Consider the following 24,836-nt stretch of genomic DNA (forward strand, 5'->3'; position numbering starts at 1 on the left):
CTCCCTCCACCACCCTCGGCTTCTCCTTTAGTTCTGCTCGCTGCCTTGGTTTTCCCTTCCCGGCCAATACTTGCAGTCAGGTCTCACATCTCACTGCCCCACCTCGTCCCCCGCTTCTCTTCAACCCACGCCAAACAAACACACACGCACGTTTTCTTTTGTTCTATCTCTTCTAGTCCCCCCTATTCTATTCGCTTATCCCGTAGGTTTTGCCCCCTTGAGCTGACAAAAAAAGACAGTCATGTCTACCAGATGCTCTGTCTGCTGCATTTGGTCATTTCTCCGGTAGTCTATCGGGGCTTTCTAATATTACTTATTGCCCCCCCCCGACACCCCCTCCCTGCCGCCGCCTTTTTTTTTTCGTCCTTCTCTCTCCCTGGCTCTATATTCTCTCTGCTCTGTGTGCGTAGGCGTGTGTACTTCTATCTGACTCTCCCTTTGCTTGTTTTATTTCCTCAGTTCTGTCAATCCCTCCTAGCTCTTTCTCCTTCTCCTCTCTCCTCCCTCCCCCTTTTCTTTTCTCTCCCCCTCCCCCCTACTCTTACTCCCCCTCTCTTCTCTGCTCTTCTCTCTCTCTGCTCCTCTCGGCTCAGCTCGCCTCTCTCGGCTCGTCTGTGGAGTTTTAGTTTGGTGGAATCTCTGCTGACGTCACGTCGTTCCCAATACAGAGAGACTGAGAAAGGGGAAGAGAAGGGGAGAGAGAGAGGGAGAAAGAGAGAAAGCTGGAGAGGAGCAGAAAGAAAGAGCCAGCAGCTGGAAGATCTCCGGGTCCCAGAGAGAAAAGTCCCAACTCCCTCGGAACTTTGTACTCTATTTGGGATCCTTTTATTTCTCCTGGCCCTGGGTTTCTGGTGTTTACAGGGAAGCCAGCACCTCGGATTGCTCAAGCAGTGCGGTGGGAGGCAAAGGACGTGGTAGGGAGCTCAACTTGGAGCCGGTAAGTGGAGGCCATCCCTCCTGCAGGGATGTGAGATAATGCGAGTCCGCGAATTTGTTCCACTCTGGAGAATCATCCACTGTAGGTGATTTGTAGCAGCTCGTTCTCTCTCTCTCCCTCTCCCTCTCTCTCTCTCTCTCTCTCTCTCTCTCACTAACAGATCTTGCAAAACCCTTTCTCTAAGCAAAGAGTAAGACTCACTACTCTTTTCCAAGGAACTGTGGAGAAGTACAGCAGTGTGGAGGTCGCTGATGGCATTTAAACCGATGCATCTTCCTTAAATCTATACACCACCTCGATGTTAACAAATCTTGCGGCAGGGGGATTAGCATTCTAGAGATAAAGGGATAGACGCAAAGTTTCCGGGCTTTAAAAAAAGAAAAAAAGAAAAAAGTGACCACCTATCCCGTTGCTGCACTCTGAAAAAACAAATTTCCTCTTAACTAGCAATTAGCGACTTAGACAGCAGGCCTAACTAACAATATTACCTGGGAGACAGGCCCTTTTGCCAGGCAGTGTATCATTACTTTGAGTTACAAATTATCTCTGTTCTACTGACCAACTCCCTCCCCTTCTATGTAAGTAAAATCGTGTACTTCTGTAAATAATGTTTCAATCACTGAAGTGTTTTTTTCTCCTAAATCGCAATGAGTAAAATTGTTGATTGTGCAATATGGAAAGAAGTACTTCCCTATTTCCATTCCATTTCATCGCGGTGTTTTTTCAATCCTTCCAAATGATTTCTAAATCAAGCCATTGTAATTAGAGTGATTTTTACATTCTCTGTTCTGTAAGTATTGTCTGATTTCTTAAACCGAAATAATGAGTTAGAGAAAGACAGGAGTCAAAATAACGAAATAAAAATAGCAAAAATCAAAAATCCTGGAAAATCTCTTGGTAATGCTTACTTAATTTGGAAAGATTTGCTTGTCATCAAAGGATATTTATCACTTATCAGAAATTAAAATGTCATCAAGTAAAATATTATTTCCTATAAAATTCAAATAATTATAGTAAGAAGGAAATAAAGGAAGGCGGAAATGTAAGAAAGTAAAGATTTGTGTTGATTTGATTACACAACAATCTTCCAGTATTGAAATATTTATTTTTTTAGTATGAATAAAGTAAATTCCTTTATGGAATGAGTTTTTTTCCTCCAAGAAAATAATTTTTAGTTATCCCTGAAGCCCTTTTTTCTTTCATGTTTAGAGCCTTGGTCTTAACACATTCACAAGAGGGTGATATGAATAGGCTTTGAAAAATCTTTTTAAGTTTTTTTAGAAGGTTAGTGTTGTGTTAATAATCAGAGCTTTTATTATCGAAATAAATATCCATCTCTAAGTAATCAGATGGCTTTTCTCATTCATTTGATATTTAGAACTCCTATTCTGAGTTTCTAGCATTTAAATCTCTCATTGTAACCTTGCTCATAGGTAACACAGTTCTTAAAGCAGTGTAGGTGTTTATTTATATTTCAATTAATAGTCTATTTTCTGCTGTGCTATTCTTTTGGCAATTAACAGAAATCATTTCTGTGGTTTCTTGACGACTGACTTGTTTCTTTTGGCATGTGTATCTGTGTTAGCTAATTTGATCATAAGTATGGAGAAAACAATATAACATATTTCCAGGGACTCCTAAAAACTAAAACTGAAATAGACAAAACCAAGAATTTGCTGAATAACCAGAGGACACAGAAGAAGACAAAAGATACTGTCTTTTCTGAGAGGGTGCAAATCAGGGCATAACTTCCCTTCCAAAAAAAAAAGTTCCTCATCTCAATTTGTTAGATAATTTAGCCACCTGGGCTACCAGTAAAGTAGAGCCAGTGAATTTGTTATGCAAGATTCACCTTGACAGGACAGGTTTCAGGGCCGGCAGAAGCAAGTTTTTGGTGTACCCTTTTTAAAAATTATATCGCCCCAAATTATTTAGTCACAACTCAGCTACCAGGCCCTGTTATTAAATGGAACTTAAAATGTAGATCCCAAGGTTTCAGTCTAACTCAAAAATAAATCTCCGGGCCACAAGAATACTATCTAAGTCGTGGGCTAAGAAACATGCCTTGACCTCCTTTTTAGTCCCCAGAGCTGAGCCTGTTTGAGGCTGTAGGTTTGATGGCCGTCTCTTTGTTTTGTTTTTTGTTTTTGTTTTTGTTTTAAGTATTGGGCCGCTTTTGGAAAAGTGTCCTTCTTTGCTGATTTCCGCTGCTCAAATTTGTGATGCATATACTTTTAATTTTTTAAAAGCTACAACATCTGAAGACTATCTGCAGTTGTAACCCTCAGCGCTTTGGCCACCGGCTAATAATGCAGCCAGTTCAGACATTTAAAAAAAAAAAGATTACCGAAATGATGATGACATGCAAATTTCCTCTGAAATTATCATAAGTAAACATTTGAAGTCTGGACTAATAAAATCCCATCTGTGTTACTTCATATCGAGTTAGTAGAGAGCTGTGATAATGAATTTTGTAATATCTCACGAACAGACATCTCAATCAGGAACTAATCCTGTGATTTTACTCCAGAATCACTAAATCTGGAGGCGCCAAACTGCTACTCCTGGGCACCCCGGGCAAAGCAAAGGAAAACAGTTCCCCTGCCTCCTAGCCTGCCTGGCTTCCCGCCTCCTTCCCTAACCTTTGCCTACCGGGGGAGTAACCAACTTTCCCATTAGGCTGGTGACCTGCTTAACCCATCTCTGCCCCCAACACACACATACACACACACACACACACACACACACCCCTAGCCTCTGGGCAGTGAAATTAGCCACGGGACCCCACTACTGGCTGAGCACTAGGTTTTTAGTAAGAAGGCAGGAGGAATAAGAGTAACAGTGGAAAAGGAGGAGGAGAAGGAGGGCTAGGACTTGAGTGTTAATAAACGGAGGCCTCAATAGCTGATGAGTTGTCTTGTTTCCCTGTTCTGAGTTATCCCTCTATACCCCAGCCCGCACTAAAACCTTCGGGTGCCACCGACTTATTTCCCCACTACAGAGCTGAAGTGGAGAAATAAAATGAAATAAAATATCGGATCCAGGATCTCTCCCCCCCCGCCTCGCTCCAGACTTAGAGACCCAAAGAGGACTAGCAATGTTGCTTTATTCTTCTTCTCTCCTTGCTTTCCCTTTTTAACAAAAACGGAAAGTCATCTCCAACCCACCAGTACCTGAACTCTCGCCGCCTCTTCACTTTTCCCGTTTGCAGTGTGTCAAAAGGCCCTCCAAGGGCCGCGGTCAATTTTCTGGCTCTACAGGGTGGCTGGAGATTTAGGGACGACCTGAATTTCCGGCTGGGGGTGGGGTGGGGGGAGCAGGAGGAAGATCTCTAACGAGGTTCTTTTCAAATACTTCGAAAGCTATAAACACGCCCAAGAAATTTACTCCAGCTCCAAGCGCCGCTTTCACTCCACTCCCATATCGCACCGCCTTCTCCCTCCTCTAACCTCTTAAATTATGCTATAAGGTAAATGAATGACCGGATGAATATCTTCTGAGTAAGGCATGGCTAAATATGGAAAAGTTAATACCGTTGGATTAAGAAGCCAGAGCCCACAAGTTACTTGAGCATCCAAAGCCCCCGGTGTTACTACCAGGCTTCCTTTATGTGTAAGAAGAAATGCAAGGAAAGGGGGAGGGGGAGACTGTTCAGGAGGAACTGAAAATTAAGGCCCTCCATGTTCTGCATTTTTGTAAATAAATGTCCCTTTCCAGGGTAGGCTAGTCCTCAAACGCGCGTTTCGGCCGGCCCCCTCCGGAGGGAGACTTTTTCGGGCTGTATGGTTAGCTTCCTTCTGAAATGAGTGACCATTTTTAGACAGTAGCCAGCCCTTGTAGTGACCCTGAGTTCGTAGGGCTTTCATTCTGCACTCCTGGAAGGTAGGAGTCCGGAGTCCCTATTAGGAGGGAGGCCGACTGTGCCTGCGCGGTGCTAAGTACCCAAGGAAGTTCTGAGACCTTGAACTCTGAGAGTTTAACCCGGCCCACGAAAGCGAGAAGCCTGTTCGACGCCAGTTCTTCTGTAGTAACTAGGCCCCGAATATCCCTAGACAGTTGTCTCTTCGTTGGCAGATCTGGGTCGCAGACCACTCATCACCTTTCCTCTTATTCTTATTTTCAGATAACGGGTGATGGAGACCAACTGCCGTAAACTTGTTTCGGCTTGTGTGCAATTAGGTAAGAGGGGGTCACTTTATCTGAGATGCTGGGGGGGGGGGCAGTGGGGAGAGGGGTTGAGAAGCGGTTAAAAAAAGACCCCTTCGAGTTTCAATTTCTAGGGCGCAGCAAAGGGCAATGAGAAACTTGGTGATCTCCCCCTGCATCCTTTTGGGGTTTGGATGGGGAAGGAAGACTAGAAGGAGAAAGGCCTCATCTCCTTTCAGAATATCATAGTCCTCGAGGTGCGGTGAATGGGCCTAGAAATGGTCTTGGATAAGGAAATAGGAATTGCGCCACAGTAGCTCGAGGGTCTAAGTTTCTCCCCTCACCCTGTGGAGAGCAAGGTGCTGGTTGTCGATGGCTACCTCCTCTAACTAGGTCTCTGCTTTCTGTCCCTTTCTCTGTCCTTTCTACTCGTTCCACCCCATGCCTCTTCTTCTCTGCTGCCGTCTCTGTCTGCATTTCCGTGCATCCTTGTTTGTGTGCCCCCGTTCGTGTGTGTGTGTGTGTGTGTGTGTGTGTGTGTGTGTGTGCCCCAGGCGTGCAGCCGTCAGCCGTTGAATGCCTTTTCTCCAAAGACTCAGAAATCAAAAAGGTCGAGTTCAGTGATTCCCCTGAGAGTCGGAAAGAGGTGGCAACTAGCAAGCTCTTCGCCAGGCAGCATCCCAGTGCCAACGGTAAGCCCTGGGAGCAGGCAAAGCCAGGGCTGGCCAGGCCTCCTGCGTGCCCTCCCCATCGGCCCATCCCCGGGGCGTCCGCCTCCAAGGCCGGGAGACTAGGCGAGGATGCAGCATTGGCCCCTCGATTCCCCTGCCCCAGAACGTGCCAGGGTGGGAGTGGTGACGCAAAAATGCTTCGCTTTCTTTGTTAAACTTTAGATTAACCGACATATGGTTTCATGGGGGAAAAAAATCCTTCCCCCAATCAATTCTCTCTCTCTCTCTCTCTCTCTCTCTCTCTCTCTCTCTCTCTCTCTCTCTCTCTCTCTCTCTCTCTCTCTCTCTCCCTCCCTCCCTCTCTCTCTCTCTCTCTCTCTCTCTCTCTTCTATCTATCTCTATCTCTCTCTCTCACTCTCTCTCTCTCTCCCCCCCCCCTTGCTCTCTTTTCTTCACCTCCTTCCCCCTATTTTCTCTCTCGACCATGAACATCCCCACCTTGGCTACCTTGAAGAGCAACGGGGTAAATGAAAACTGATCCAATAGCGACCTCTGCCGTTCACTAGACTTCACTACATTGGCCCATCCACAAGAACCTGAACAGGCCGCTCTGTTAAAGCCTGGAAGGCCGAGTCCGTTTTGAACTTTTGTCTAATTTTTGTTGTGGTCAAATGTACTGAGTCTGCATGGTTAAAATGCGTCCCTGTTTTATCCGGTCCTTAGAATGATAAGTGATGTAGATGATGCGCGTGTTCTAGTTAGAAAGGTGGCTAATGCTGAAGTGAGGGATCCCAACCTGGGAACCAGAAATCAACTATGTGGGTGATTTGGCCAGTCTTACAAGTGGTTAGTACTTTTTTCGTAGAGACTGGGTGGAATCTCTCCCCCGCCTGTTTTCTGGGGGGTCGAAGTTGTATTTCATTTGAAGAGCTGTCAGGCGTGTGTGCAAAAGGAAAAAAAAAAAGTCTCCACCCATCAAACAAGCATTTTCTAAATTGAAATTTGTCCTGAGGGAGGGAAAATCCTCTCCTTCGACGTAAAGGTTAAAAATCCAAACCTAGTTCTCTGGATTTTCCAGGCGCCACCCTAAGTTTAAGACGATATGAAGCTGTGCTGCTTTGATAGTATGAGGAGATAGAAACCGTGTCTCCTCGGTTCCCCTAATTCCCTTTTTCCAGATTAAAGTTTAAATCTATGAATATTCTGGAGGATGGGTAATAAATAGTGAAAATAAACAGTATTCCTTAAAAGAAAGCAAACGTCACATTTTCCAGCCTTCCATTTAATCCAGGGAAAGTTTAATTTTAAAATACTACTAATATAAGCAAGGGGGCACATCATGGAATGAAGGAGAAGGGACTTTAAGCTGAAACAATGTAGCAGGTATCTCCACTCCACCAGTTAAACACTGACTTGTAAAGTGTATAGGATTAACCCCATTGGGTTAGATAGGGGCAATGCAAAGATAACACTGAGTGATTTCTGTCATTAAGATTGTGTTAAATTCTTCTTCTGTTTGATAATCGGTCATAAAAATAAATTATTAGACCAGAGTATGTTTGGGATATGGTTAAAAATCAAGAACAGAGATCACTCTCCGTGAAAGAGTGTGTGTGTGTGTGTGTGTGTGTGTGTGTGTGTATTTCTGGGGTGAACTGCCTCAGTTCCTGCTTGATGAGAAGTATGTCTCAGCTCCTACGGTGCTTTGAGTAGTACGTTTCTAGAGGGGAACCTCTACAAAAAAAAATAACCATAGGAATATTGGGAGAGGGGTTACTGAATTACATTTCTCCCTCTCTTTGTTATTAGAGGACAACAAATTCTCCCTCTCCTCACTATCATCACCTTCCCACTTTAGCCAAATGGTTTCTAAGAACAGGTGGTCTTCATCAGAGCCTAGAGAAAATAGGAACCCTGCTAAGTGAGACTCACCCCTCCCCAGGATAAATTTTGTGAGCTTTTCCAAACCTACAGTATTCTGGTAGGGATTCATAAAATTAATACCCATACATAACACCTGACATGCTGACATTTACTTTTCTTGTAAAGAAACAAATGGGAGTGGAAGATAGCCATTAATTAAGAGGCTAGGATATTATAATATATGTGATTTTAGTTTGGATCTCACTTTGGATGAGGGAAATTTTTAACCAAACTTATTTAATGTCATTAATTTTAAAAGGCATGTTATTGGAAGCATCTGAAAACCTTAAATTGTTTTTCTTATTGGTTTCTGGGAGATTATTTCCTTGTATCTTCAGCAGTTATCATAGTGCCTGGCACATAGTAGGTGCTCAATAAATATTTATTGACTGACTGACTGACTAAATGCCATGATTTCAACTACAGTATCCCTGAAAGAATCTTTCCACAGGCCCTTTATTGAGAATAAATAACTTTCAGAGTGTCTTCACACATTATTTCTTAAGAGAAAAGGAACAGAAATCATTAGCTCATTTTGGCTAGAGCTTGTGATGAAATTAAATATTCCACTTTTAACAAAGTTTGCTCTTCTGTTAGGGCTTTTGAAAATTGTCCTTGGGCAAGTAAGCATCAAAAATTCAAAGTCAGCATACTCTCAAGTATCCTGATTACTCCATACAGAGTAATTACCTCCTCAGTAACTTGTGCTGAAGGACAGGTCAAAATTAAAACTCTCTCTCTCTCTCTCTCTCTCTCTCTCTCTCTCTCTCTCTCTCTCTCTCTCTCTCTCTCTCCCTCTCTCTCTCATTTTCAGGCTCAGTAAAATATTAAGACAATGAGTGACGAAGGTATGAATGAATCTGCTTCCCTTGTCTATATCCATCTATCCAAAATTTGTACAGAAAACATGAACTTACATGAATGCAGTTATAAAATTGAATAGTCTGGAATGTCCTTTTGAGAGGCTACTCTTAAGAAAAAGAAGCAATAAGATTCAAAGGGAGAGTTGACAAAAATAAGCATATAACTTTCTGGGAAGAGCATTGAAAATTTAAATCAAGAGCACTGGATTCTAAGTCCTAGCTCTTCCACCAGGGTGACCTTGGGTAAATCACATCACTTCTGTTTGCTCATTTTTAAAATGAGCTGGTAGATGTGATCATCTCTGACATCCCTTCCATCTTTAAGACTCTATGACTTTAGAGTATTTCCAGTGCAAAATTCCAACCCTCATTCATCCTCACCAGGCAAAGTACCACTAACATGGACTTCAGCTAAAATCAAAATTTCCAACAATCCTGGATGGCTCTGAGGACTCCCAAGGCAACAGGAGAAGTGTTTAGCCATCTTACCTTTTAAACTAGAATGCAAATAGTCTTCTTTATATAAAGGCCTTTGGGCCTTTATCTAGCCTGGAAGTAGTGATTTATCCAGGAAATTAGCATAGTAGACTAGATCAGCAGCAATGTCACTGCCAGAATCCACCTTAAAACAAACAAAAAAGTCCTCTGTTCACTGGTAACCCAAAAAGTGTTATTATAGCACATTGTAGTTCATTTTGAAATAAGATCTAAACAATAATATATTCTGAACTTTCAATTCAGCTTCTTTTCTCATCTCCTTTCCCTGCCGTACCTTAAGGAATCATTGAATCCATTAGCAGAGACCTCCTATATAGTTACATCAATCTCTATAAACCTTAAACAGAATGTGACCTTCCACCAAGGTTTTCAAAAATATTTGACCTCCTACCCTTTCATTTTTAAGTCCAGACCTATGACCCACCAAAGTCTCTTTAATATCCCTTAGTTTAAAAATATGAAATTATTTTAATCTCCAACATTGAAGTTGGTAATTGTTTAGTCATTCTCTGTAGTCTCAGGTTCCTAACTATTAAGAAAAATTGAATGCTAAAAATGAAGTAGAAGCTGAACATATATGCTTTTCTTAACTAAACTTGAAAAAAACTGCCCTGAGTCTTGCTAATGCATGGACCTGGAAAACTGTGCATGGCAGGAGAAGGCCTATAGAAAGGAGAGGTTTTTATCCCTACCAAGAGAGGAGAAGAAAAGACAAGGAGAGGAGAGTATAAGGAGAGTAAAGGTACTTAGGGAGAGAGGGAAGAAAAAAGAGGTGCAGGGGAAATGGGCACCTGGGACCAGGCCAACCAATTCATGTGGTTGTGGAAGCAAAGATTTTCTTTTTCTTTTTTCAAAAAATCTTTGTTTTACTGGAGTTATGTGCAATGCAATGGTTTTTTGCTGACTAGTGCAATTGTAGGTTGTCTCTAATGATACTAAATCAGTATGAGGACCACCATTCCAAATGTTATTTTTCGAACAAGGGGGAAAAGGGATGCAAATTGAAAGTTTTTTTATTGTTGGGTTATTATTTTGTGTAGCCTACTGTTAATATATGCAGGAGTTGTCAGACTGACTCAAGGGAAAACTAAATGTATAACGAAAGCTTATTCGTGAGCAGGAATATACTAATGGAACAATCTGATGTCTTCTTAATCCTATGTAAAAAGCTTTGTCGTCTTCCTAATATTGACTGAATGGGTAATTAACGGCTCTTCATCTAGGAGAATACCCGGTAATCCAAGATAGGCAAAAGAAAACAAGCCAAAGGTAAAAGACAACAGGACTAGCTTCACATAAGCACCAATTTATCCATTTAGGAAAGTATTATGCCTGGAAACAATGATGTTATAGTAGATAAAGTCAAAAGTGGAAAACTACATGCCTACACTTCTACAGCAGTACCTGGCCAAACAGGTCAGCTGTAGAACCAACACTCTCTCTCTCTCTCTCTCTCTCTCTCACTCACTCTCTCTCTTTCTCTCTCTCTTCCCTCTGTACACCTTTCTCCTTCATTCATTTTCTTTTTTTCTCTGGTAGTAGTTTGGTGATATATCTTTACTATAGACCTTCTCTGATATCTGAATTGTGTGGTATGGGTGACCCTGGGTTCTCAAAAGCTCTGCAAGTATTCAAAAAGCTTTGACAGAAGTCCTACCAAGCTAAAAGGGTTTTGGGTGAAGAACAGTGTGGCCTACTGTATATCTGTTGTTTGAGGATCAATCGAGCTAAATTCAGAGGTTCATCAAAACCAAAATGTTGGCCTCCAGGTGATGACTTTTTTTCTTTTTGCCCAAAGCAATTCACGAAAACTTGGAAGGGTTGCAATCTGCTCTTTTGGGAAAGAGAACCCACACCAAGGAAATTGCTAATCTTTCAAGTGTGGGGATATATAATCAACATTTTTGCTATAAAGCATCAACTTGAAGTTCCTTAGCCTAAGAAGGAGGTTACCAGGGCCAACAACCCCACTAAACCAAGACCATTTCCTCATAAAACTATCTGCCAAATAACCTAGAGGGTGGGGTGTAATTTGCAAGAAAGGTGATTTTCTTTGCCAGCCTAGTACACTCATAAACACTATATTCTAAGCCCATTGTTAGGGGGAAGGTAAAAATACAGATTGTGTGTGTGCTCATGCTTGTGTGTGTGTGTGTGTGTGTGTTGTGTGTGTGTGTGTTAAAGAGAGATCAGCAGTAATGGAGTAACTTTATTGTGAGGATCTAAACCCTAGAGTGCCAGAGATTCTACCAGCATGTTTTTTTTAACACGTTGACATTTTAATTTAAACCTTTAGAAGTAATATATTACTTGGGTTACTACAATGAGGTTGCTTTTTTGTCAGCTGACAGCTTTTAAAATATTATTTCACTAGGGAAATAAAAGCTTCATCTCAGATTATAGGTGGGTATTTTTGGATTTATGTGATTTATGGTCACCATGACAACTAATGCTGAATGTTAGCTATCCGCATGTCTGGCACAGGGAAAGAGGGAGAAAAAGAGAAAAGGAGAGCCAACAAATGATAAGGGTAAGGAAGAAAGAGGGAGAGGTGGAGGGAGAGAGGAAAACAGACAGAGAGAGGAGTTTTAATCAAAGCATTGTAAAATAAATATATTATCTTCCTATCCCTGAGTGCAAACTTTCTCTCTCTCTCTCTCTCTCTCTCTCTCTCTCTCTCTCTCTCTCTCTCTCTCTCTCCTCTCTCTCTCTCTCTTTCTCTCTCTTTCTTTCTCTCTCCCTCCTTCCCTCCCTGCCTGTCTCTCCATTCTCTGTCCCCCATTTGGAAGAGTTAACCGACACCTAAACAAGAAGCCTAATTTGACCTGATCCAGAGAGAATGTGGTTTCTAACACATTCACTAAGTTTGTTTCTGTTCCCTTGGATTTTGCCCTTTCTTCTGCCTCCATCTGAGATGCTTTTAGTGTGGAGCAAGAGGATTTCCTAAAAAAAATGCTGTCTCCCTAGTCTGTTTTCCGAAGGATACAATAAAACTCTTACGGCTGTTAGGCAAAAACGGACCTAAGCATCTAAAGGGGCCCCCCAAAATTTACTTTCTAAGGTACATTGTACAACACCGCCCTTGAATTTTTCTTTTCTTAAACATGGTAAGGTAATAATTGTCACTGCTCCTACTTTTGCGGTGATTTAGGAAAGAAAGGCTTCCATGCACACACACAACAATTGCTCGGCCTTCACAGTTCATGTAGGAAGGATAAGTCACTTCAATGCGTCTCTAGAGGCTAGGCTGACTGTGGTCACAATAATATTTCCTTCTTCAGGACCGAATACTTTCCACTCTGCTCTGAGACCTTGTTCGCACCCTGGCAAAGGGATGAAGTTGCCAAAGCTTAGGCAGAGAGACAGCGAGCAAGCTCTAAGTGTGATCTCTTGGTGCTTTACACGATCTTGACATTCCCTCTGGGTCACATGGCTCTGGGGTCCGAAATCCAGAAATTCTCAACCTCCGAAATATAAATCTGTATTCTTCCTAGAGAGCCGTGACATTTCCTCCTCAAAATTGAGTCCTGCCATTTGCTAGCCTCTCGGGGAAGGGACCCCCAAGCAGAGTGGACAGGTATCTGCATGTAGAATGAGGACCACTCTTCGTTCCTCTAGCCCTGAGAGTCTATCTGCCCGCCTCTCCGTTCCACCACGGGGTTCAGAGAACTCCATGAAGTCTGGAGTTTGGGAGAGCAAAGCCTAACTCTAGGCAACTTTTAATCAGCATTTGTACCCTGCCTATCTGAGCTCTTTAGTGGGAACGCAAGGGGAGGGTAGGAGCAACAAATACTAACTAGTGCGAAATTAAATAAGACTTCAGGACGAATCATCGTTAGTTAAATACAAGCTCAAGGCATGCCTGACCTCATGTCAGACATTTCACTTCTCCAACATTATATCTTTGGAAGAATTAAGAGAAACCCAACGGAGACGCCTTTCTACTGTCCCTGGGACTTGAACTCTCAATGCTCTCTTTCTCTTTCAGTTCCCACCACCACCACCCCCGTCCCCAGTGATCAAGACTAGCACCTCGCTAACTACTCACTAAGTCAAATACTGATTTTTTCCGGTTGCAAATTTCTGTGTCAGAGGCAGGAGATCGAAATAATTTGCACAACCAGACAAATCGGCATCCAATCCAAAGTCTTATTAAACCTAAACTCCCCCATCCCAACCGCCAATACATACACACACACACACACACACGCACACACACACTCACAAGCACACCTTTGCGCCCTTCCTTCATTTTAAATCTGAGAACCCAGAAATCATCACAGATGGCAGTTCGAAATTAATAACTTCTTCCCCCTTCCCCCACCCCAGCTTAATTTTTGTTTTAATGAGGAAGGCTTTTTATCTCCAGCCCCGATCTGTCTTCCTAAGTCTCTTCCTCCAAGTGGAAATTCAGTAGCCACGTCTAATCTATTGAACGGGTTGGTAATGCTCAGTAAGGTAGGAGAAGTGTCTGAACGAAAAGGGAGGATGGAAGAGATTGCCTAAATAATGTAAAAGAAATGTAGTGCAAAGAAAGTACATATCTAGCCTCAGTTGTCTGGATAATTCAGGAAATTGTCTTTTAATCCGTAGCCTCCCGATAAGTTGTACCTGTTTCCCTCTTTATTTCTGCATGTGTAGAATAACTTAAAAGCTTTTCTTTCTTTAGATAGTAGAGAAACAGGTAAACTCAATTTCCCTTTCCTCTGCTTTTAATCAAAGGACTTCCAACGCAAGCTTCTTGAGGGCAGGCACTGTTTCCGGTTTTGGTTTTTGTATCGCCAGTCTGGCACTATTCCCGGCATAAACTATGATTTTAATAAATATTTGTTATTTTTTCCTCAATTGAATTGAATCGTTCTAAATGAATTGACTTTGGTCCATAATAAACTAAAATTTTCGCGCCTTTCCATTTTTCTCTCCTCCCTTCCTTCTGCCTGGGAAATTACATAGAATCACCGTAGAATGTTGGAGCTGAAAGAAAAGCTAGCGATCTTCTCTAGCCCGATACAGATGTTTTAAAGATGAAGAAACTAATCATATTGCGCCGCTTTTTATCTTCATGAAAAGGCTATTGTCTATATAGACCTACTGCCGATAAGTAAACCAATTCTGTGCTTTACTTTAATGAGGGCTTGAGGTTGAGGGCTGCTCTGCGACCTAAAAGAAACAGTTGAGGGTCTTAACTTTCCAACCTAATACATTTTTTCCTTATGGCTCTCCTTCCTCCTTACCCCCAACCAAAGCAAACTTGACAGCACTGGGGTTTCAGTCTTAAAGAAGAAGGGAAAAGAGGCAACTGGGGCGGTATATTTTTCATTCCTTGATGGAATCCATTCCTTAAAGAGAGCTTTGGGGGAAGTGAGGTTTGGGGGGACCGCAGCTATGCAGAGGTTTAAAGAGACGGGAATATGATTAGTAAATACATTGTGCAGAATGGAGCTGGATTCATATTGACTTAGTTATAGGTCATCTGTTGGCGGTGCAATGGGGAGGAAATATTTACTTTACACATATACTTTATGATCTTGGGGGAATTAGAGGAAATTCAATAAGAAAACGTCCAGAATCATTTAAAACCCTTATTTAAAAGACTTAAGCAAATTAGAGTCTTATCAGATTAAAAACCACTACAAATGTAAGAGCATTGTCTTCATGGAAACGCTGTGGGGTCTGAGAAGGAGATTCTTTGCCAAATCTGAGGGATAAAACACGTCATTTAAGCACCAGATAATGAGGAGAATGTAAATTAATTTAACCTTTACCAACAGTCTGCCGACGTAATATGTATAATTTAGTGATAAGACAGCAAGATATAATATAGAGGCGCGTATGAGCATCAGCTAATGGGGATCTATCTTAAGAAGGAGGATAGGGGATCCTATCAGGTGTGTGCTGTGGAAAGGATATGGGGTATGGCCGGTGGAGAAGAAGACAACTAAAATGAGAAAATATATTTTAGCTTATGATGTGTCAAGTATAAAGAAAGCCCCTGGAGTACCTTAATTCTCATAAAAGTTTGAATATAATTGTGGGGAAAGAAAGACATACATTCATTTGCTTTTCTAGACTAATTTCTCTTGGGCTGTTTAAAAGTGGGGAGTGGGGAGGGGGTGGAAAGAGCTTGTTTTCGGCAGTACAAAGGAAAGACACACAGGTTTCAAATATATTTGCAGTCTGATAGTTCTGCCCTTTTCCAGACTGAAGTAAGTTTCCAAATCATGTGAACAAGGCCAAAGAGGTAGAATTTCTGAAGATACCTAGTATTGATGCTGCAAATCATTGACAGTAACGTCAAACAAATACACATTCGGTGATGATAACACTAACTCCACAATAAAACAATCACAAATACAGAAACCCAAGGAGAGATTAGTTTGCGATCTCTGTGTGACCTACGAAAGGACAAAGTTGTTTTCTGTTTTATTCTTTTTCTAATCAATTACTTGGATTCCCTTTAGAAAAAATATATTTATAAACGGGATAGGTTATTGACTTAAAGCAGTAGCGCTGTGAATGTTCTGTGTCCCAAGGGGTTGTGTTTTCTCTTGGCTGTACAAATCTGTAAGGTTTTACATTACCTAGCTCAGATCTCACTCCAAACTTTCTACCCTCCGTGATACCCCTTACCCCCTGGACTTTGGGGCTTATAGATCGCAGTTCGCTGGATTAAAAAGAGAGAGAGAAAAACGAGGGAAAATATAACCAGAAAATAAAATTAAGGGTTGTTTTTTTAATTGACATTGAAATGAGAAATTTGGAAGCTTTTTTTTAATTGTAGAACATTCATTAAAGCATATCTTATATGTAATTAGTCCAACGCTGTTGATTCTTTGGGCTTTGTGGGCTTGAAGCTGATTGATAATAAAGTAAACAAGCGAGTCAGATTTAAAGCAGAGTTTCGGTGAGGACAAGCTTAATACAGCGTACAAGGAATTTAAAAGATCTAGGATATGTAGCTTAATCAATGTTAAGTAGAAAGGATAAGCCTTCAGTCATTTGGCAAGCGCTAGTTTGGACTTTCTATCCTATTGTAAGATTTGCGAGGTGGGGGGGGGGGGGGTCGTCTAAAGGGAACACTTTCTGAGAAAGTGATCTGATGGCATATTTTATGAAAAAAAATGTATTGCGAATACTAATTCTTCATTTCTGGTCAAGATAATTGTCGTTTTGTGACAGTAACTCCATTTGCTTCTAGTTATCAGTAGTCAGTCTTCTTGGGGGTTTGTCTTCCTTGAAATTAAAAGTAAAGCTTATGAAGATGAGGGTAGAATTTGCCTTACAGAAGGAAATTTGGAATAGGATATTTTAAGATGGGGTGGGTGTTTTTTTTTTCCCCTGGTGGAAAGCAAAGAGGCATCCTTTAATGAAGCAAATTGTCTAGATTGGCATTGATTTTGGAGAGGCACAGAAAAGGAAGATGAAATATACCGAGACTGTCTCATATGTTCTTCGACCTTCCCTCTCCCCGCTCCCGCTGCCTTCTGAGGTTCCCATATGCCCTCCCTTCCTAAAAGGTAAATCTCCTGACGTTCGGATAGAGCAAGACAGAGACGTTTTCACGGGATAGGGTCCCTAACAGACCTGATCTGAAAAGTGAATTATTTAGCCCATCCCGACTTCCCTGATAGGTGCTGGTCTTGATAGTCTCCCTTCCTCAACACCGGAGCCTCCTGATTGGTGGACTCCGACGTCATTCCTGCCGTAAGAGGAGGTTCTAGGGGAGGAGGAGGAGGAGGAGAAGGGCTGAGGAGGGAAGGGGCAGAATGACGTTTGTGACCAAGGAAGACCGCCTCTGGTTTTAAGATGTTAGGCGAACAGAGAAGGGGCTGAGCCGCTGCTCGGGTCCGCTGCTTGCTTGGGTGCTGTGAGCGAATCTGGGTGTGAGGCAGGGCTAGAGAAAGGGGGTTGTATGGGCTTGTGCGCGTGTAAGTGCGCTTGTCTGTGAGTGTCCGTGAGTGTGTGTGTCTGTGTCTGTGTGTGTGTTTTGGAGGGAGGACTCTTGCCGCTGCTGCTGCCGCCGTCGCCTCTTTGGATATGATTTCATCTACCTGTCCCTGTCACTCTTGACACTTCTCTGTCAGTGCTGCTTGCAAAGAGGGCGGGCAGAAGTCGTGCTTTTTCGGGTGATTATTGTTAGGCTTACTCATAGGAGGGCTCCTTTTCTCCCCTTACTCGTTCTTGCCTTTGGGTGCTGTCTCCAGAAGGATCCCGCTAAGCTGTGCTCTCTTCCCCACCCCACCCCCAAGCCCCTCAAACCCCATGCCTCTCTTTTCTTTGGGACTGGGACGCCTTCTGGGTCCGGCAGGGTTCTCCCACTGAGACATCCAGAAGAGCTCTCTGTAGACAGGGTAACTGACGAGTGGTTTCTTGGACCCGGCTCTTGCCACTGCCTCTGCTGTTTGTGTTTCCGAGCGCTTGGCAGGCAGCGGCGGCAGCGGCGGTGGCCCGGGACGGCGAGCCTGGAGGGCAGCTCGGAGCTAGCGGCTGCGGTCACTGGACTTGGGGGGTGGGGGGTGGGGGGCGTAAGGGCGCTTTCCGAAGACTTGCAGCAAGACGCTTGGCGTTGCGCTTCCTTTGGTCAATGAACTGCATGAAAACCCCGTTCCACTTGGAGCATCGAGCCGCAGGGACTAAGCTGTCTTCCTCCTTCTCCTCTTCCTCCTCTTCCTCCTTCTGTCACCATCACCAACCACCACTGGCCATGGCTTCGGTTCTGGCTCCAGGGCAGCCACGCTCGCTGGACTCCTCCAAGCACCGGCTGGAGGTGCACACCATCTCAGACACTTCCAGTCCCGAGGCCGCAGGTAAGGGAACCGGACAGCCCTGCCTCTGCCCAGCTCCCCCACGGCCCAGTCCTACGTCGCCCTCTATAGCTTACGGGGAAGTCTATCTGCCTTGCATCAGGACCCCTGATTGGGGGCTCCCCCAGCTAGTCCCAGGGACTCCTCTCAACCTGCCCCGGGACGCTTCCCTACCTGTCCGGGCCGTCTTCCCTACCTCCTCCTCCTTTCTTCCCCCAGATAGAACTGGCTGCTGGGTTGGCATGGGGAAGTAACTCTGTTGTCCTCCGCCTACTTTAGAGAGCCTATTAATTGCTACCCGCCTGTGCTCTAAACCCTTGTTTCCCCTTCTGAATCTCGGGGTGCAAAATCCCACCCTGCAGTTTAGCAAAGGGCGGTGACGCTGCGTGCCCTGAGCTTCCTGTGTGTCCTCTCCTTCCGACTTCAGCCCTCCAGAAGCTCCAGGGGCTGTGGTTAGGAAGGCAGGCAAGCAGTTTCCGACCTCTCCTCGAAACTCCTTGGGAAGGTGACAGGATTAACTCTAGGGCCAGGGGACTTCAGTACAGGCGGGAGCCCAGATTTGTATAGCCCTGCGTACCCACGTGAAAAGTGTCGAAACCTATTTTCTTTTTCTTTTCTTTTTTTTTTAGCCGGGGGTCTGAACGACCCGTGTTTGTTTCGAGGCGTGTATGTGTGTGACTTTGGTGTGTAAACAAATAAATATGCAGGCACGTGCTCCAAAAAATGAACTAAGACAAACATGTAAATAGCGCGCCTTACGAGGGGGGAGGGGAAGGAGAGAAACACACTCGCGCGCACACACATACAGAGAGAGAGAGAGAGAGAGAGAGAGAGAGAGAGAGAGAGAGAGAGAGAGAGAGAGAAGCTACAGTCGTCTTCAGAGAACTGCCTCCCAGAAGAACAGCCCAGCTCCTTCTGCCAGGGCAGCTTCCATAGAAGCGAAATTTCTCGGTTGGGGATGTATTGTTGTTGTTTTTAGGTAAAGCGTGACAATGACGGGCTTCCTTTCTACCTTGCCCTTCCAGAAAAAGATAAAAGCCAGCAGAGTAAGAATGAGGACGCCGGGGCTGAGGATCCATCCAAGAAGAAGCGGCAGCGGAGGCAGCGGACCCACTTCACCAGCCAACAGCTGCAGGAGTTAGAAGCCACCTTCCAGAGGAACCGCTACCCGGACATGTCCACCCGAGAAGAGATCGCTGTGTGGACCAACCTCACGGAAGCCAGAGTGCGGGTAGGCACGACCATTAATCTAACAGGGGCTGAGGGGAGGAGTGGAGAGAAGGGGAATGGGACTGGCATTGGTCTAGGAGATGGAGCCGTACAAAAGGATACGGAGGGAAACTCGGGAAACTTCGGTGTCTTGCCTTTTTCCCTTTAGCTTCAGCGGAAAGGGAGGCTACCATGCGTGTATGAGCGTGTGCAACACACGCAGCTAGACCCCTTCCCCTGCTTTATGGGATGGCTGCGCCCCCATTTCTCCTTTCCGCTCTGCATTGTGCTTCTCTGACGTGAAACGAAATGCTAACGCTAATAAAAACACCAAAAGCAGGGAAAGAGTTCAGAACAGGCTCAAACCTGTGCTGGCTCTAACTAGAAAAAGCTGTAAAATACACAAGAACTTGTACTCCTTCAGAAGCATTCGCTGCTGCCCTACCCAGTATTATTCTCTCCCTCTCCTTTTTCTTTCTCCTGTCTTGCTCAATTTTTCTCTCTCTCCCGAACACTTCCTCTTTTTTCTTTCCTCGGGTCTCCTCTCACTTGAGGTTTTTTGTTTTGTTTTGTTTTTACAACCGCTTAAGCCTCTCTCGATTTCTGCTAACAAAATTTAAATACATATCTTGCTCGTTCTCTTTTTTTAAGTCAGAGAAGAAACGTACCGCCAATTTTTTAGACTTTGATTTATTTAATTTTCCTTAAACAGGAGGCGCCTTTTGGAATATAATCCTAAACCCTTCCAAATGATAATTAATATAAATCATAGGACTTACCTTAAATGTGTAGCAGGACCAGTCTTTTAAGGACTTAAAAAGAGTGAATTCAAACACACATTTCCCATCCGAAAAGTTCATTTTTAAACTGATCAGCAAAAAAAAAAAAAATGTCCAAAATAAATATTGAAACAAGTACACGGACATACCAAGAGCTGAAGAATTTTTAAAATTATATGTATTATAGGCTCCAGTAAATGAAGAAAAGATGAACCATTAGCTATTATTAGTAATTGAACTATGAATAGTTATACAGAAAGAGGGGTGAGAGGGAATGACCCAACAACTCCAGAAACCCCACTGGAAAATAAGACTCGATCTCTATGCGTGTGTTCCTGCTTAAATATGCGTGTGTGTGGGTTTCTCAGTAAAATAGCCTGGATGAGTTTGAAAACTGTTTTAGTTTAACCGTGAGGAGCCGGGAACTTTGGTTTTCTCCATTGTTTCGAGGAAGGTCAGTCTTTCATTAGCCCGCGTTTGCAAAGGGCCAACTGCCTAGCATGTACTTCTGCCTGGGCAAAGTTTAGGCGGCCTGGAGTGGGAAAGACTAATGCGGCCTTGGGGTTTCGGCGAAATTCTAAAAACTTGTTATCTTTTGTTTTCTCTACCCCCACCTCCGCACCCTTCGGGTGTGAGTACACACTCTTGCCCGCATTAGACTAGAGTCCCTGGCTGTCTTCTGCAACGCCCTCTGCAAATGCCTCCCTGCTTTCCCCAGGCAGCTTTTCGCTGAGCCGATAGGGAGCAGAAAGAGCTTTTTATAGCAGTCGGGAGCAAAGAGGAAAGGGTATGAAAAGAAAACCGAGGATGCTAGAAAGAAAGAAAGAAAAAGAGGATTAAGTGGCTAGCCCAGTGGAGATCTGTAATGTAAAACATCACTGGTGTCAGGAATGAGTTCCCAGGGACTAGGCCTGCTTGCAATCCACAAAACTGGCTGGCGGGTGGCTGGTGGACTGGCTGGCCAGATGTGGATTGGAAGCGGGGTTGTGCCGGGGCCATGGGTGGGGGCCACTGTTTGCGAGGGCCCCTCGTCTGCGGGAGTGCCAACGCGGCTAGGCTGTGGAGGGTCCAGAGTTTGAACCCCAGAGCTAGGATAGCTTCTATTGTGCTAAGGGGGGAGGGGTAGAGAAAGAGCTGAAAAGGGGGAAAGGGCGGAGGGCGGGGGTGGGGAAGCGTGTTGAGGAGCTACCCGCTCCCGGTTACGGAAGATCTACGTTCAAAGATCTTGGAATTTAACGAGCTGTCGCTGCAGCGGGCCTTGGCCTTTTATATGCTTGTTTTGTGGGTCGGCTTAAGGGGACCTGTATTGCTTAAGCTGCTACTGAACCAGGTTGCCCTCCTGCCTCCGGGTTAGGGAGTGCTCGGAAAGTGAGTGGAGAATAAGAGTGAAGAAGAAGAGAAGCACTGCTTGAGCTTTGTACCCCTCCCCTTTTTTTCGTGGGTGTTGAATGGAAAAGGGAGAGGAAGAGGGAACCGGGAGAGGAGAAAGGGGGTGGGGAGAGAGAGAGAGAGAGAGAGAGAGAGAGAGAGAGAGAGAGAGAGAGAGAGAGAGAGAGAGATTCTTAGTAACTAAAGAAGATTGAGTTTTCAAAGTACAGGAGGAGTGGGAGGCGCTAGAAAGACAGCTGCCCACGCATTTATTTAGTCAGTGTTTCTGCACCAGAAGAAGGACTGAATTAGGGACCTAGACTGCAGGAAATTCAGCCTCAGAATTGTCTCTAGCCTGGCCTACCTCCCGGGAAGGATTTTTGCTCCTCCAGTGCACCCTCCAACCCGGGGCGGAGGGTGGGGTGGGGGGAAGAGGGGGAGTGAGAGAGAGAGAGAGAGAGAGAGAGAGAGAGAGAGAGAGAGAGCGATTTGCAGAGGCGGGTGAGGCGGCCTTAGGGTAGGGGTGGAGGGTAGGGAGGTAGCTGGTAAGTAAAGACAGCCAGGGGCTAGTGTCAGGGGAGGAGAGACAGAGGAAACGACCTGCTTTCCGGTCTGCTGTGCTTTCAGGAGCCTCACTAATCTGCACTCCTCTCTCCTGCCTGCTTCCCACCCCATTCCCTTTCAGGTTTGGTTCAAGAATCGCCGGGCCAAGTGGAGAAAGCGGGAGCGGAACCAGCAGGCCGAACTGTGCAAAAACGGCTTCGGGCCACAGTTCAACGGTCTCATGCAGCCCTACGACGACATGTACCCGGGCTACTCCTACAATAACTGGGCTGCCAAGGGCCTCACCTCGGCCTCCCTGTCTACTAAGAGTTTCCCCTTCTTCAACTCGATGAACGTCAACCCCCTGTCCTCTCAGAGCATGTTCTCCCCGCCCAACTCCATCTCGTCCATGAGCATGTCGTCCAGCATGGTGCCCTCGGCGGTGACTGGCGTCCCGGGCTCCAGCCTCAACAGCCTGAATAACTTGAACAACCTGAGCAGCCCCTCGCTGAACTCAGCGGTGCCGACGCCCGCCTGCCCTTATGCGCCGCCGACCCCTCCGTACGTTTACAGGGACACTTGTAACTCTAGCCTGGCCAGCCTGAGACTGAAAGCAAAGCAACACTCCAGCTTCGGGTACGCCAGCGTGCAGAACCCGGCGTCCAATCTGAGCGCCTGCCAGTACGCGGTAGACAGACCAGTGTGAACCCCGGGGCCACCAAAGCGCCAATCCATAAAGCGGGCGGGCGGGCGGGGGGGAACCGATTTTTAAATACCGAATGGGAAAATCCCTTCCTGGAAAGACTGAGAATTCTACTAGAAAGTAATGGGCACGAGAGAGGGAGCGAAAGAGAGAGAGAAAGAGAGAGAAGGAAACCACTGAAATAAAGAACGCTCTTTTGTTTTCAAAGGAATTTCCTCAGTTTCTGACATCTTTCACTAAAAGTATTTCCAAAAGTAACAAGGACATATATATATAAATATATATGGACAAATGTTTGACTGGATATGACATTTTAATGTTACTATAAGCTTGTTATTTTTTAAGTTTAGCATTGTTAACATTAAAAATGACTGAAAGGATGTATATATATGGAAATGTCAAATTAATTTTATAAAGCAGTTGTTAGTAATATCAAAACAGTGTTTTTAAAGGTTAGGCTTTAAAATAAAGCATGTTATACAGAAGCGATTAGGATTTTCGCTTGCGAGCAAGGGAATGTATATACTAAATGCGACACTGTATGTTTCTAACATATTATTATTATAAAAAAAACATTGTGTGAATATCAGTTTTAGAATAGTTCCTCTGGTGGATGCAATGATGTTTCTGAAAACTGCGATGTAAAACCTGCCCTGTGTATAACATTTCGTACTATATTATTGTTTTACTTTTCAGCAAACATGAAAAATGTGTTTTATTTCATGGGAGTAAAATATAACGCATACATATTTGTCTGGATTATTTTTCTCTTAATCTCCGCATCGTGCTTTACAAAGAATGACTTCTAACTAATTTCATCCCTTTGCCTGGTTCCATAGAGAGCGCAGTATTTTCTTTTCTTGACAGGATACAAATAAATCTTGGTTATTCATCTAAGATGAGGAAAAAAGAAATCCAAGCATCAGTCACACAGTGAACAAGCCAATGAACTCAGTCTTCTTTTGAGTGCTCGCCATTCTGCTTTGGTTTTTAAACCCATAGAATCCCATTATTTCTAATAGATAATGGTTGAAGGAAAGTGAAAGAGGGTAAAGTGATAGAAGGAGAAAGGAAGGAAGGAAGGAAAAAAGGAAGGAAGGGAGGGAGAGAGGGAGGGAGGGAGGAAGGAAGGAAGGAAGGAAGGAAAGAAAGAAAGAAAGAAAGAAAGAAAGAAAGAAAGAAAGAAAGAAAGAAAGAAAGAAAGAAAGAAAGAAAGAAAAGAGAGAGGAAGGAAGGGAGGAAAGAAGGAAGGAAGGAGGGAAGGAAGGAAGGAGCCAGATATAATTTTATATGACTACTATGCTCAATTCTTGAGGAAAAAAAATTTCAAGAAGGGAAAAATTCTCTGGAGAAATATTGTGTGTATATACATATACAGTATATAGATAGTGTGTATGTATATAATATGTATGCCCTTCTTGACTTTATATATATAGATAGATAGATATAGATATATGTATAGATATATGAAACACATTTACAAAGAAACACCTCCTGTTCAAAATATTTAGTTCCGTAAGTTTATGTTTCAGGCTTAAGTAGAGAGATCCTTCATGTAATATTGCATTACGATTTCCAAATCCTTTGGAGACATTAAAAGAAACAAAGACCATTTTAAATAACCACAGCCCTTCGGTATCTCAAAGAACCAGGAGGTTGAGAGGTTAGATTGAAGTTTCCTGAGTCTTGTAGAGCAATATGTCGTCGAGGGAAAGGTCACGCTCCCTGTGTTTTGTTTTAAATAATATTGACCCATTAATTCTAAACCTGCTTGTTCGTGAAATTATACAGGATTATACTTTGCAAGCTCCAAGACAATGAAGCAAATCAAGATGAATTACAGCCGCGGCCCTCCCATCTTCTGACATCTGAACAGAGGAATGAGATCGGCCTGATGTTTCAAAGAATTTAGAAGGAACTCAAGCGCTTTTTGTTTTTTTTTTTTTGGTTTTTTTTTTTGTTTTTTTTTTTTTGCGGTGTGAAGTGTAATTTCGCAACAAATACTATTCATCTAGTAGAATTCATCACTGGTCCACTGTCCTGATTTGGGAGTGGGGGGAGGGGGGGGTGAGAAGTTCTGTTGGGTTTTTGTTGTTGTTTTTCTTGTTACTTTCTCTGCTCCAAAGGAGTAAGTAGTTTGAAGATCAATACTATGGCTGGGAAGTGAGGGAAAGAAGCCTCAGCTTCTGCCTGTTTTTCTGTATCAGGGAAAACCTATGTTTTTGTACTTGGATTGCTTTTATCTGTTGAAACTACCTATTGGCTCCTTAGATGGGTGACACGGAGGCTTTGTTCTGCGTCAAATCTCCTTGCCACTTAAAGAAAAGGGTCACAGATAAATGTCCCTGTTTAGAGATCAGTGCTCGATGCACATTAACTCTCTCTCTCTCT

The 24,836-nt window shown here is 43.8% G+C and overlaps 1 protein-coding gene across 5 annotated transcripts; it reads left to right on the forward strand.

Moving 5' to 3' along the window:
- The first annotated feature begins 661 nt into the window (after window positions 1-661).
- Window positions 662-23,203, forward strand: PITX2 (paired like homeodomain 2). 5 transcript variants are annotated; one of them, XM_036764157.1, is made up of 6 exons: window positions 676-937; window positions 5,061-5,116; window positions 5,638-5,775; window positions 17,766-17,846; window positions 18,869-19,074; window positions 21,885-23,193. In XM_036764157.1, exons 2-6 carry the CDS (start codon window positions 5,071-5,073, stop codon window positions 22,446-22,448), a joined length of 1,035 nt encoding a protein of 344 aa, XP_036620052.1. In that variant the 5' UTR covers window positions 676-937; window positions 5,061-5,070; the 3' UTR covers window positions 22,449-23,193. The 5 variants fall into 5 exon arrangements, with proteins under 5 accessions (XP_036620053.1, XP_036620052.1, XP_036620055.1 ...); XM_036764158.1 differs by lacking the exon at window positions 17,766-17,846 and having other exon boundaries at window positions 662-937; window positions 21,885-23,203; XM_036764160.1 differs by lacking the exon at window positions 5,638-5,775 and having other exon boundaries at window positions 693-937; window positions 21,885-23,197.
- The last annotated feature ends 1,633 nt before the right edge of the window (window positions 23,204-24,836 follow it).

The sequence above is a fragment of the Trichosurus vulpecula genome, chromosome 6, assembly GCF_011100635.1.
Source record: "Trichosurus vulpecula isolate mTriVul1 chromosome 6, mTriVul1.pri, whole genome shotgun sequence".
NCBI classification, from domain to species: Eukaryota; Metazoa; Chordata; class Mammalia; order Diprotodontia; family Phalangeridae; genus Trichosurus; species Trichosurus vulpecula.